The 14,635-nt window shown below is 42.9% G+C and overlaps 1 protein-coding gene across 1 annotated transcript in view; it reads right to left on the bottom strand.

The window, feature by feature from the left end:
- Window positions 1–274: 274 nt before the first annotated feature.
- Window positions 275–14,635, bottom strand: part of LOC311041316 (uncharacterized protein) — a 33,589-nt gene continuing 19,228 nt past the window's right edge. Inside the window, exons 3-8 of the mRNA XM_084086217.1 lie at window positions 10,036–10,137; window positions 9,706–9,792; window positions 6,691–7,186; window positions 5,193–5,400; window positions 3,598–4,301; window positions 275–366 (exon numbers count right to left, since the gene is read on the bottom strand). Coding sequence (XP_083942343.1) covers window positions 3,637–4,301; window positions 5,193–5,400; window positions 6,691–7,186; window positions 9,706–9,792; window positions 10,036–10,137 — 1,558 coding nt within the window. The 3' untranslated portion in view covers window positions 275–366; window positions 3,598–3,636. The remainder of the gene's footprint in view (window positions 367–3,597; window positions 4,302–5,192; window positions 5,401–6,690; window positions 7,187–9,705; window positions 9,793–10,035; window positions 10,138–14,635) is intronic.

Below are 14,635 nucleotides of genomic sequence, written 5' to 3'. Positions count from 1 at the left end.
ATATGTTTACAAGTTAAAACACAATGTAAGAACAAAGTGAGCTCACACCATTCAGCAAAAGCAGTGGTTGTGTTCTTCAACATCCTGTTATCATTTCCTCTATATTCAGGAGCAGCTCTGTGACCTGAGTGTCATCACCCCAGTTCTTATTGTTGAAGACGTGATACCCGTTCCCACATTTCTCAACACGCCTCTGGAAGGCCTCTCCTTCACTCTCATTTACCTCCTAGACAGTCTCCAAAGGTGAACAGTATATAAAATAGTATGACTCCACACTCTCTGACTTAAAAGCTGCATGTGCTCCTCTATTGATTTACAATTATCAGCTGTACATGACTCATGTACATGTATAACAAGGAGGAGAACCTGAAATAAAAAATGAAAGTATTAAGTGTGAAAGTGGAAGAAAGTTTGTTTTAGCCCTACTCAGCCAATTCTCAAGCGATTGTTATATTTCAAGTTCTATATAATCTGTGAAGTTTCTTTGTTAATTTGGTGTATTCTTTTTTCTATCAAACGCTTAAGGGTAAAAAGGAAGTGTCGGGCGGCATTACGCACACATGGCTGACAGACAGCAAAAGCCCCCCCTACTCACCCTGGCCTGGGTTTTTTCATAACCCGACCCGCCCACCACGCCACGGAACCCAACCCACCCCAACCCGTCCCGCAAAACAATATATAAATCAACGACTCGGCCCGCCCTGCGACCCGTGGTGAAAAAAAAGAAGATAATCATCATCATAATAGCTGAGATTTATATAGCGCTCTTTTAAGTACCCAAAGTCGCTTTAAATGTCTACAGTAGCACAATATTGTCATGGGCTAAATAAACAAGCATGTTGTTCAAAATAGGGTTCTTTATTGTTTATTGACAACAAAAAGGGTTTGACTCTTGTCTCTTTTTCTGAGAATCTGTTCATTCTCTCTAAATAGCCTCAACATAGCTCTGTCTTTCTGAGAAATATAGAAAATAAACAAAATAAGCTGTCTCTGATAATGTATTCTTAAACAATCTACAAATAAATAGAGACATTTATACTTCGCCGTACAACGGGGTCGCGCACGGAAAATAGCCGATCTACAAGCTCACAGAGAAAGGTAACAAATGTTAGAAAATAATCTTCAAGTATATACCCCAAGTGTATTCAAACTGTTTTATTGTTATTATTCTTATTCTTATTAGGAATTAGGATTAGGAAGACAAAACAAGAGCGTGTGATTTATTTTTATTTTTTGCGTGTGAGAGTGGTGCCCGGTGGCGCAGTCGGTAGCGCTGTCGCCTCACAGCTAGAAGGTCCTGGGTTCGATTCCCGCCAGGGACGCTGTGGGCGCTGGGGGCGTGTTCTCTCCTCCACGTCATCGGCGCCCATACCCTAGGTGGGGTTGGCGAAAGGGCCTACTCTGTGTGGAGTTTGCATGTTCTCCCCGTGTCTCCTAGAGTAGTTAATACCCTCACAAAAACATGTAGTAATCCTGGTCACTATACTGCCTCCCCCTGGTCAGCCGGGGCGCCTGATGGAGGAGAAGGGAAATGGTTGGAATAACGTGTTCCTTCCACGCGCTATGTCCAACCAGGGAAACTCCCCCCTGTCGGGTGATAAGAAGCGGCCTGCTTGCTCCTCATGCATTGAAGGAGGCATGAGCTTCAGCTTGGGCTCTCCCTAGGCTGGCAGAGGGTAGGTAGTGCCCAGGATTACATAGGCAATTGGCACTGGGTGAAAAAATGTGGGTTACAAAATCGTGGGATAAAAATTATAAAAAAAAAAAAAAGAGAGAGTGGTGCCGACCCGCTACATCCGCAGCCCGCATAATTGCCTCTGAAATCTTGACTCGTCCGCCCGCTGGTTGATCCGCAGGACCTGCGGGTAACGGGCCACTACTGGCCTGTATCAATCCATCCCATCTGAAAGACTTATGTTCCACTCTAGATGACATTTCAAAGTCTTATTCCTTCAATCATTCAGTGCCAATGACGTGTTTGACGTGTTTTTTCCCGAAGGCCCAACGTGCCAATGACGTGTTTGACGTGTTTTTTTTGTTTTTGTTTTTGAAACTTATTTTTTTACACAGAACCAGGAGATAACGTAATCCAAAGATTTACTGCTCCATTCATTTCCTGGTACAAGTATTTGGGAAATATTCTGTATCTCGGCTCCTGTGTTTTATTATGTATTTTTGGCGAGACATGGTATTTTCAATGGCGTATAACAAGTGAACGGGAGGTCGTGATGACATTTTTTTCTCCTGCGGAAGCACAGTGAAACCCTCCGTGATTAGCAACCATTAGGGGATCGATCATACTTTCTGTGACTACTTGAAAAGGTAACAAAATCGAAAAATCTCTGGCACTGGGCACACACAGCCAGAAATAAGTCTGGCACTGAATGAGTCCAATTAAATTAAATTCAATTAAATAAAGGTTTTTACAGCTGTTTTTCCAGTAGCTTAAAAGTTAAACAAATGGAGTGGGTTCTCTTCCCCTCTCTCTCCAAGCCCAGCGCTGACGTTTTACTTTCACTTTCACGTGTGCTGCGCAAAAAATTCTGATCTACAAGCATACAACGCCTCACACAGCGACCCTTTTTTGCTTAGAGATCAGATATTGGGCAGCAGTAGCAGCACTGAGTAAATGTGTGTGCTTAATAATAGGCAACTCAGAATGTGAATATTTGTTGGTTTGTCAAGAGATATCATATCAAAGATGTGTTTTGGACATGAGACACATGTCACGTGATAAGACAGGGGTTACAGTGATTGTACAGCCATACATCTGGACATCTGTCCTTTCAATGTGAGGTTTCTTTCTCTTTTGGTCTCACCGTTTAATGCATGGAAAATAGCGCTGCGTCCGGGTCCTATGTTCCCCGGGTCCTATGTTCCCCGCTTTCCTAGGGAGAGCGGGGAACATAGGACCTAACCTAAACCTAACCCTAACCCTAACCTTAGTGGGGGAACATAGAACCCGGGGAACATAGGGATGACCCCATGGCGGCCAATACTCTGATTGGTTTGATTAAAGTAACGCCCAAACACACCCATGACTTAAGGCCTTTGCAGACAGGGTGCAATTTTCCGCACGGAAAAAACGGACAATATCATTTTTTAAATGAACACATGGTTCTCAATGACCTCATGCACACCGGCTCCGAATTTACCGTGCGGCGATGCGATGCGTTTTTTTTCCAATCAAACCCAGATTCATGCGTCTTTTCGCATGCGGTAAAAAACTGATTGACTAATCGCACCCTGTCTGCAAAGGCCTTAATTCAGGGCAGTTTTACCGCGTAGCGCCTTGGCGCATTGTGCAGATTACCGCACTCATAATAGCAAAATGGCATTGGTCACGCCTACACATCTTAAGTCAAGCCATAAGACCTGCCGGTAATTAAGACGCACATAATAGGGCCCACTGACACTAAGGAGAGACAATACAGAGAAGATGTTCTCAATATATCATGTTCAATATTCAACATTTACCTTATTTCTTCACATGTACCTACAGTAAATGTGTTTACTTATCTGTTTATATTTGTTTTTATGGTAAGAAGTGTTGCAGATGATGATAGTGACAGTGATTTCAATTAAATAATTACATACCCATCATTGACTTGCTGCGCTCTCGTTCTTTCTCCACCTTCATCTGTCGTTGTGTTGCTCTTTCATACTCTGCTCTCCTTTTCTTCTCAATCTCTCACTCACTCTTCTGTATATCCCTAAGCATTTCCCTGTATCTCCTGCCACCATCTCCTCTAGCTTCTGCAACAGCTCTGTGACCTGAGTATCATCACAGGTCTTCTTATTTTTGAAGACATGATACTTGTTCCCACATTTCTCAACAAGCCTCTGGAGGGCCTCTCCTTCACTCTCAATGTGCTGCTCAATGGATTCATCTAATAGGTTGTCTCCACAGGTGAACAGTATTATAGTGTGACTCCACACTCTCTCATTAAGGAGCTGCATGTGATCCTCTATGTATTTACAAACATCAGCTTCAACTGAGCTGACAGCCCTTATAACCAGGAGGAGAGCATGTGGTCCTGTAGGACACAGAGATGCACTAAGAACCATCTCCTGTTTGATCAGCTCAGATGTGTTCTTTAGAGGGACATTAATCCACCATCCTGGAGTGTTGACCACAGTGAGCTGTCTCCCTGCTACGTCTCCCTGTCTCTTCTCACACTGAGCTGTTCTCTCTAACCTAAACTCCTCTGTACCCAGGATGGTGTTTCCTGATGAACTCTTCCTTGAATCTTTATATCCCAGAAGTATAATGCTCATCTCTGACAGATGGAGGTCATCACCTGAAATAAAAGAAAGAACAAATTCAGCAGTTGTCTGTCTGTCTGTCTGTCTGTCTGTCTGAGTGAGTGATATTTTAATATCACTCACATCATGTTCCTGAATGTATTTGCTACGTTCCAACATTTTTAGGAGCACATGTACTGTAGAAGAAGAAGAAGGATTTAAAAAAAAAATACAGGCCTGCCAGTGGCCTTTTTGCTAGACATTTTCTCCCAACCTCATGCAAATTACATTTAACTGAGTACAGGCCTCTAGACACTTTTAAACAATTAAAAGGTAAGTGTAAAGTTATTGGAATTGGTCCAAGTGGTCACCTCCAGACGTTTTGCATCTGGAGGGGTGAGCTGGTAATTGAAACTATTTATTTTTGTTTTCTTTTTTTTGGCAGTTTCTTTTCTTTTCTCTTTTTTTCCTTTTCTCTTTCCAGGAGAATGTTATACAACAAGTATTATACAGCATGTAGTATAAGGAATTATAAAGTTATAACATCATTCATTATAAGGAATAATGTTTTCAGACAGATATATGAATATAAGTCTGTATTTTGCAAAACATTTAAATGCATAATTTGATTTACCATCTTGCCCCTCTGGACAGACGGACTCCGGAAATGTCCAGAGGAAAACAAACGGACCAATTTCAATACTTTTACACCGATCCTTTGTTTGTTGTCCAAATGGGTAAAAAAATAACAAACAAGCAACAACAACAACTAAAAAAACAAAAACTTCCATTTGCCAGGCAACATGGAGGATTTTGGTAAGAGAGATATAAAAAATAATGGGGGGGGGGGGTCACTTGGAAATTGGATTGAAAGCACTAGAAGGGAAAGGAGGCTGTGGATGTATTTAAAAAAATATATTCTTCTACATAAAAGTTTCATTCATCACCTTTAATCTGTTCTGACATCAGGTTATCTTTCACATCAGGCTGTTTTCTGAGGTCATCTTTCTCCTGTAGAGGTTGTAGATGTGTGGAGACATTCTTCAGGTCCATGCTGCCATGTTGGAACATCTCATCTTCCTTTTCAACATCCATCTTCGTCCTCTTACTTGCGATCTCCTGATGCTCTTCAGACTCACTATCCACATACGGTTCCTTTTTACAATAATGATGACAAGCTTATTTAGTTATGCATTTGATCTACATTTGACAGACATGGATTTGATCGCAAAACTAAACATAAACAGTACACACAGAAAATAAATGGTTCTTTAAAAGGCTATTTGGTTCCACAAAGAACCATCACCTCCTAAAGAAACATTTTGTTTAGTGAATGGTTCTTCATGTTCCTCTTATTGTTCTAGAGAAGAGAACCATTTTGATTCCTCAAATAACCATTTTTGATGGTTCTTTGAGGCAACTTAACCACTTAAACCCTAAAATTCCAATTTTAGGCAAGTCAGTAGGTGCATATTTGTCCGAAATAGCAGATCTACATAACATATCTAATTAACAGATCAATAAAGCTGATTCTGATCTACAAGCTCACAACGTGTCGCAACGTGATGCGTTGTGAGCTTGTAGATCAGAGAAAAAGGAGTGGACCAAGTATAGACCCCTTGGAGATACCGGTCAATGAAGTAATGTAGTTGTATACAACGTAGGTTCAGGAGTGGAGACCACCCTCTGCTTATCACAGCGACTCCCCGTCCTCAATCGCTTCCCTGTCTTCCACACCTACCTTCACTCATTAGCCACTCCCTATTCATAATCACCCGTATCCACTGCCTCCACTCACCTCAGCCAATCCTTGTTGCAATCATCACAGTATAAATACACTTGCGATCTCTCAACTCTTGTTTGTTCTGCTCCACGACAGACCAAACATGGGTTGTGAGTACTGTGCTTGTAGATCTGCTCTTTCTGCCATTCATTGCTTTCAAGTTTGTCCTCCTCCACCCCAAACTCCTCCTTCCCCTCGATTCTCGCTCTTCTTCCGTCCGTCTCTACTTATCTAGGAATTCAGGGGGGACAGTGACGGAACATAGACGACCGACCGTCCCGAGACTACTCCCCAAAAACCCTCAGTGTCGCCCCACCTTGGGTTCCTCATCCCGTTCCACGTTCATCTCATTTCGTTTCAATAAATCGTTAAACTTAAGTAGAGGTGTGGTCTCTTACTAGTGAATATAGGGTTTAAGTGGTTATGGGTTCAATCTAAAACCATTTAAATAAATGGCTATTTAAGAACTTTGTCTGAAATTGTTCTTCCATGGCATCACACTGAAAAACATTTTTCGGTTCCAGTTAGCACGTTTCTTTTTCTGTGTAGCTCTACTTTCTAACCATAGTTTCATAATTATGTTTCAAAGCAAACGTGAAGCTGTTTCACAGCAGACATTAAAGCCCTAATAACCCATAGGCGAGTACAAACATTACTTTCACCTCTTTGATGTCCTCCATTTTCACAGATGTGCCCTCCCACTGTGAGAGTCTTGTGTCTTCATTGACCTGGACCAGGGTGTGTTTCTGCAGTGCTGGGACAGTGTAGTGTTGCCTGACATGATTCTCACAGTAGGAGGCATTACACGTCAGACAGGTCTTGACGGCTCGGAGCTTGAGGTTTGAGCAAATATCACAAGCTACATCTCCAGGTCCAGCCTGTGGCAGAGTGGGACAGGCTGGACTAAAGATTGTCTCCTGGAGAGCCTGCAGTGTCCCATTCAATGCTAGGTTAACAGAGAGTACAGGACGGACTGGGTAGATTTTCTCACACTGGGGACACAGATAGTCTCCTGTAGGGCCTGGCTGGGACCAGTGAATATTGATGCAATGCTCACAGTAACTGTGTCCACAGTGAAGGGAAACAGGGTTCTTCAGAATGGAATAACACAAACTGCACATGACACAGACTGAGGTCAGCAAACCGGAGCTGAACTCACTGAGAGAGGTGAGAGTGAAGAGAGATAGTGTGGGAGAGAAAGATAAGATACATGATTGTTTAGCTGCGTTTGTTTGTGAAACATATTTTTATGACATACTACACAGAGTAACACTGTCCTCTAGTGCAGTGGTTCTCAAACTTTTTCATGTCAAGGACCCCCAAATTGACACTTATTAGACCCCCATTTGAAAAGATATGCCAGGGACCCCCATAAGAGAAGATTTTTATGTCTCTAGCAGTGATTCTCAACCATTTTAATTTCAAGGACCCCCAGTTTGACATGCATTAGGCTATACGGACCTCCATTTAATGGCAATTCTATCTCTGGGACCCCCATTTTATATTGTAAAATCTATGTTGATTTAACTCTGAGAGTGTACAAATGGAACCAAATGCACCCGTTAGGGTCCATTTGGTTCCATTTGTACACTTTGTACACACCAAATGGACACATTTGTACACACCAAATGGACCCGTTAGGGTCCATTTGGTGTGTCCATTTGTACATTCTCAGAGTTCCAGACATATAAGGGTCCATTTGGTTACTATCCATCATTTAGCTGGGTACAGTGGCGTCAATCTGTCTTGAGGCTGGAGGGGGTCCGCGCGTCACACATGCACGCACGATTTTTTTTCGGGTTTTCCGCGGTTATTCCCCTTTTATTTCGCGTTTTTTCGCGGTTATTCCCCTTTTATTTCTGTTTTTTATTACTTTAATTCGGTTAATTCGGTACAAAAAAACGTACTCCATGAAGTGTATATGTGTGGCAAAAAGGAAACGTTGCAGGGGGGGCTTATTTAATTGTTTTAATATATATATATATATATATATATATATATATTGTTATCAATTATCATCAACATTGGCCATCATCTTCAGTTTCAAAGTGCTTCTTCTTTTACTTTATTTCAGTTTTAGGGTTAGGGTTAGGTTAGGGTTATGTTATTTAATTCTCATTTTTGATTTTACCGATTTATTATCAAAAATAAATTAATTAATCAAAATATATATATTTTTTTTTGAAAAATCTATTGGGTGGGCCAGCTTTATACCCAGGCCCACCCATGGCTGCATGATGAAAACAGAGCTAACAAATGTTCTCTTTTGGGGGTCCCTGGCACAAAACATTTTCAGATGGGGGTCCATGGCTAAAATCAATATATTAAAATATTTTCAGAATAGCAGATCTACAAGCTCACAACACGTTGCAACGCTTGTGAGCTTGTAGATTGGCTATTTTCAAAAGTTTAAATAGGGCTGAAGTGGTTTATGTATGTTTTGTCAATTAAAATCAAGCTGCAAAGGCAAGGAAACATAGTAGGCTAACTAAAGTTTTCAAATAATTGTAGTGGAGTAAAAGTAGGCTATAATTAATATTTGCCTCTGAGATGCAGTGGAGTAGAAGTAGAAGTGCAAATTGGAAATACTCCAGTCAAGTAAAAATACCTTAAAATTATACTTGAGTGCAGTACATGTACTTAGTTACTTTCCACATTATTTTCCACAATTAGATTAATTACTTACTCGCCTAGTGCAAAGATGACGAAAGAGAACACACTTTTGTTCCATAGGCATATTGTCTTGGTTTCAGAGAGCATGGTGGTAAATATGAACTTTTGCCCTAAAGTATTTATATTCCATAATGTCCGACGACGTTCACGTCAATGTTGTTTAGTTTTACTGATGGGAGAACGGAGGCTTGACGCACGTCGTCAAGGGACCTTCGTGGAAATCTGTTTCCTTTCAAAATGATGCACATTTCAAAATAAGAGTTTTTTTAATCTATACTTGTAATGTTATAATTCCACATACGTTTTATTTTGATACATACTACTGGAAATATAAGTAGCCAGGTGGCCTAGTTGAAACTTCACAATAAAAATATTTGAAACAGAAACTACAACGGTGTCTAAGTCTAACCGAGAGTTATACTCCTCCAAACAACGGTGTATAACAGAACGGACCAAACCATTTTGGGATTTACACACGGGGGGGATAAATTAGTGTTTATTAGTGCATGTCATGATTTCAAAAGCGGGTTCGGATTCTATTAACTTAAATTAAAAAAGCATTTTTTAATTATCCTAAATTACTTGGGGGGGTCCAATCTGACTTGGGGGGGTCCAATCTGAAGCTAGGGGGGGACAAAACCCCCCGTCCCCCCCGGGATTGACGCGCATGGCTGGGTACCCCCTGGAACTCCCTCAAGGACCCCTGGGGGTCCCCGGACCCCACTTTGAGAACCAATGCTCTAGTGTCTAGAATCAGGCTGCTTCATGTGGAATATAGGGATTGATCATTGTGCTATGGGATTTACAGTGTCAGTCATTGGTTCGGACCTGCCAGGTGAGATAACATAATTACTTTGTAGAAAAGGTAAACAAACATGACATCTAAAATGAAGGCATCAATGGGAATGTTGGATGCACAATATGGCTGAACCTGTGAATAGACAATGAAATGCATTCATGGTGGTATAGTCCTTTAACAGAAACATAGTAATAGTGTAACTTACTTTAGGCATTCTCTAAAGTTAAACGGGAGATCCATGGACCAGTCACTTCTCGTAGACAGACAGCTAGGTGCAGGAGACACTCCCACACTGAAACAAAGCAGAAATGTATGCTGGTAGCTAAAACATCAACAATAACAATGACTATTATTATTACTATTATGATTATTATGATGATTATGATAATTGTATTATTATTATTATTAATATTATTATTATTATTATTATTATTATTATTATTATTATTATTATTATTATTATTATGTGATTATATGTAGGCATTAGGCAACCATCTAGTTTCTATAAGTTTGAAGCATTTTTGTTCATTCTCACCCCGAGTCTGGAGTAGTGAGTTCTCTTTTAAAGTTAAAAGGATGATCCATGGACCAATCACTTCTCATAGACAGACAGCTAGGTGCAGGGGACGCTCCCACACTGAAACAAAGCAGATATGTATGCTGGTAACCAAAACATCAACAATAACTATTATTAATATTATTATTATTTATTTATTTATTATCTAGTTTCTATAACTGCAAAGCATGTTTGTTCATTCTCACCCCGAGTCTGGAACTTTAAAGTGAAAAGGGTGATCCATGGACCAGTCACTTTTCATGGACACATTACTGACAGCAGGAGACACCCCTCTATCCTGCTTCATCCTGTGACTGACACACACACACACACACACACACACACACACACACACACACACACACACACACACACACACACACACACACACACACACACACACACACACACACACACACACACAGCTCTAATACACAGGAAGGCTTTCCTCTACATTTCCTGATCTATTTCCTATTGCTTCCTCAGCCAATCAGTCCCCTGGGGGCAGGGGCTATGGGATTTAAACTCCTGTATGTTGCGTTGCAAAGGCCTGGAATTTCGTCATTTTAGGGACAAGGCCACTTGGCCTTTGGTGTTGTAATTTTTTGGAGGGCACAAAGGCCAAATGCCAGGGCAGGAAGGACATCCACGGAAATAATGAATTTATGAGCCAGACAAGCAGCAATGCGTGAGGCACGCATTGCTGCTTGTCTGGCTGATATCTCGGAGTGGATGTCGACGCACCACCTGAAGCTCAACCTGGACAAGACCGAGCTGATGTTTCTCCCGGGGAAGGGCTGTCCGCACCGAGACATGGCCATCACCATTGATAATGCTGTGGTGACCTCAACTCGGACTACGAAGAATCTGGGTGTGACCCTGGACGATCAACTGTCGTTATCGACAAACATCGCATCAGTGACAAGGTCCTGCAGATTCCTCCTCTACAACATCAGGAGGATTCGCCCCTTCCTCACGGAGAAGGCAGCCCAGGTGCTCATCCAGGCTCTTGTCAACTGCAACTCCCTCCTTGCTGGTGCTCCGGCATCTGCCATCAGACCTCTGGAGCTTGTTCAGAAAGCTGCGGCTCGTCTGGTGTTCAACGCCCCAAGTTCTCCCACACAACTATCCTTCTCCGTTCTCTACACTGGCTCCCTGTAGCGGCTCGCATCCAGTTTAAAACCCTGGTGCTAGCCTATAGGGCAGTGAAAGGAACAGCTCCTTCTTACCTCCGGGCTATGTTTGTCACACCTGAACCCCTCCCACCATTACGTCACGCCCAGTGTGCTGGTTATTATAAACTCAAGTCTCTCCTCAGGATGTGTGCCAGCTGTTTTTAAACAAGCAGTGGTCCAGCCCCTTTTAAAAAAGAAAAACTTGGATCCCACCGTTCTATCAAATTTTAGGCCCATCTCCCAACTCCCATTCCTCTCAAAGGTCCTTGAAAAGGTTGTTTACGCCCAGCTCCAGTTATTTTTATCCACAAACAACATCCATGAAAAAATTCAGTCTGGATTCAAGCCTGGCCACAGCACTGAAACTGCTCTTTTAAAAGTTTTTAATGACCTACTCTTATCTGCCGACATTGGTAAGTCTGCTGTCCTGGTGCTGCTTGACTTAACCGCTGCCTTCGATACAATCGACCACAGAATCCTCCTGCATCGGTTGGAACATTATGTAGGCATCACAGGCACCGCCCTCAAATGGTTTGAATCATATTTAGCTGATAGGAGCTTCTCCATTCGCCTAGGTGATTACACCTCCACCAAGGCCCCCCTTACTTGCGGTGTCCCCCAAGGGTCGATCCTGGGCCCCATCCTCTTCCTGCTTTATCTATTACCCTTAGGGTCCATCATTGAGAAATATAATATATCTTTTCACTGCTTCGCTGATGATATTCAATTATATCTCCCCCTAGAAACCACCTCCATAAATTCACGCCAACCCCTGCTTGACTGTCTGGCAGATATCAAGGATTGGATGGACCTAAATTTCTTAGAACTAAATGAAAATAAGACGGAAGTAATATTCTTCGGCTCCGGCTCCTCCGTCCCTCTAACGGGCTCCCTAGGCCCCCTAAGTGCCAACATCCACTCCCACGTCAAGAACCTTGGTGTCACCCTTGACACTGATTTTAAATTTGATAAACAGGTCAGCTCTGTGGTAAGTGCCAGCTTCTTCCAGCTGCGCCTATTGGCAAAGGTCAAGCCTTACCTCTCTCCCAGTGACCTCGAAAGAGTGATCCATGCCTTCATTTCAAGTAGGCTGGATTACTGCAATTCCCTTTATATCGGCATCGACAAATCGCTCCTAAAGCGACTGCAGCTTATCCAAAATGCCGCCGCCCGCCTCCTTACCGGTACAAAGAGGCGGGACCATATTACTCCCGTTCTGGCTTCTCTCCACTGGCTCCCGGTCCGTTTTAGAATTGATTTTAAGATTTTAATGCTTGCTTTTAAAGCACGCAACGGACTAGCCCCCCCTTTCCTTAATGACCTCATCAATGTCTACATTCCACCTAGACCCCTAAGGTCGGCCGATCAGTTACTACTGATTGAGCTCACAACAAATAAAAGGTCTAGAGGCGACCGAGCCTTCGCTGCGGCTGCCCCGAGGCTCTGGAATAGCCTTCCTTTTAATATAAGAGCCTCTCAGTCCATAGACATTTTTAAATCACTACTAAAGACCTATTTCTTTTCCCTGGCTTTTGAACACAGTTAAACCGTTACACTACAATTACTGTCACTACCTCACTATGTTCTGCCATGTTTCCTAATCGCCGCTTGTATTTTATATTGTACTGTTGCATTGTATGTATTATAACACTGTTGTATAGCACTTTGGTTGGCCTTGGCCATTGTAATGTGCTTTATAAATAAAATTTGAGTTGAGTTGAGAGAGTTGAGATGCCTACACCCCTGCCCGACCACTTCGGTCTGCCACCTCGGGTAGACTGATTGCCTCGTCACTCAAGGGTCCTTCTGGCCGATCCACACGGTCACAACTTTTTTCTATTCTGGCCCCACAGTGGTGTCACTGGAGTGGAGTCACTGCCCATCTTTCGGGCTGTGACTTCTTTTTAATTTGTTTGCCGTTATTCTGTTGCTTGCTTTATATTAAGACTCATAATTTGGGGATTTCGCTGTATTTTATCAGATGTATTCATCTATATTTTGCTGTTCGGAATCCTCTCTCTCTCTCAGGCTAGAAATCAAACCTACCATTGATTAGTTCAACAGGCTGCGTTAGATTTATCTCCTGTTTGGCCCGGTAATTTTTTGTGTCTATTACACTGTGCTGCGGGATTCCGACGGTTCATAGGAGGCTCAAAATCAAACCTACCTACCACTGTGCATGTTGTAGCTGTGCAGCTCAACCAAAGGGACTGATGTCTAAAAAAAAACGTATTGACAGGAAAATCGCGCAGAGGAAAAACTGTGAAATCAGTTGCTGGGCGCAGCTGGGGCACCACGGCCACTGTGGCCGTGAAGGTATGTCATTATTCGAGGGGCACGCGGCCAATGAAATTCCTGCCCTGCAACGTGAACAAATGTTTACAAATGTTAACTTAGCTATGTTTGTAAAGCTGTGTCCACCATGTTAGTATGACCAAAGATGGTATTTTTGTCTTGGGTATGACATTCTACACAGAGTAACACTGCCCTCTAGTGTCTCAGCTTCATGTGGAACAGGGAGTGACCATTGAGCTATGGGTTTGACAGTTGTTAGTCTCAGTCATTAATATTAGAGGTTGAAATAGGTAAGCACGGCGCCAGAGAGCAAGCTATGGAGTAGACGTGTGTTAGCTGAGCTCTCCAGAACTTTTCAACAAACATTCTTTAAAAAGGCAATTCCGTTTAAAATTTCACTTCTACCTATTGTTGTGGGTGTCGACATTCATTAAAAGGGACCAACTGATCCACTACGTGTGCATAATGACGGGGAAGGGGCGACGTGGGGGCCGCCATGGTGGCGAAACTACACTGAGGCCTAGTACACCAAGCGGATCCCCGGATCCCCATGACGGCTCTACGGGGGAGGATACGGTTACGGCCCTGGCATCCGTTGATTTTAGAGAGATGCTGCTTACATCACTACGTGGAGATATTGGTGACATTGTCAAGTCTGAGATCAGAGATGCGATTGATAAAGAGATAGCGGGGCTTAAAACAAGTGTTGCCGCCGTGGAAACGGGCTTACAGTCTCACGTTAGCTCGGTTGCTACAGAGCTAGCCACGCTAAAGTCTACTACAGCCGACGTGGAGGTGAGCCTTTCTACGTGTTCAGACGACGTTACAGTCCTACAACAGGAAGTCGCGCAGCTCAAGACCGCGGTTGCTTCTTTGCAAAGTAAATGTGAAAGTTTAGAAAATATGTCACGTCGGAGCAACGTCAGGCTGGTAGGTGTACCAGAAACACATTCTAGCTCCCCGGAGGCGGTGGCTGCGTTGTTACAGAAGGCCCTCGGCCTAACACAGGCACCGACTGTCGACAGATCACACCGCATATTACGTCCAGCAAATAGCCAGGCCCAGGGGGATCGGCCGCGCGTTATCATCGCCCGTCTACACTACTGTCA

Source organism: Gymnoscopelus microlampas, assembly GCF_963454915.1.
Source record: "Gymnoscopelus microlampas genome assembly, contig: SCAFFOLD_105, whole genome shotgun sequence".
Taxonomy (NCBI): Eukaryota; Metazoa; Chordata; class Actinopteri; order Myctophiformes; family Myctophidae; genus Gymnoscopelus; species Gymnoscopelus microlampas.
This window is presented reverse-complemented; position numbering and strand designations above follow the sequence as displayed.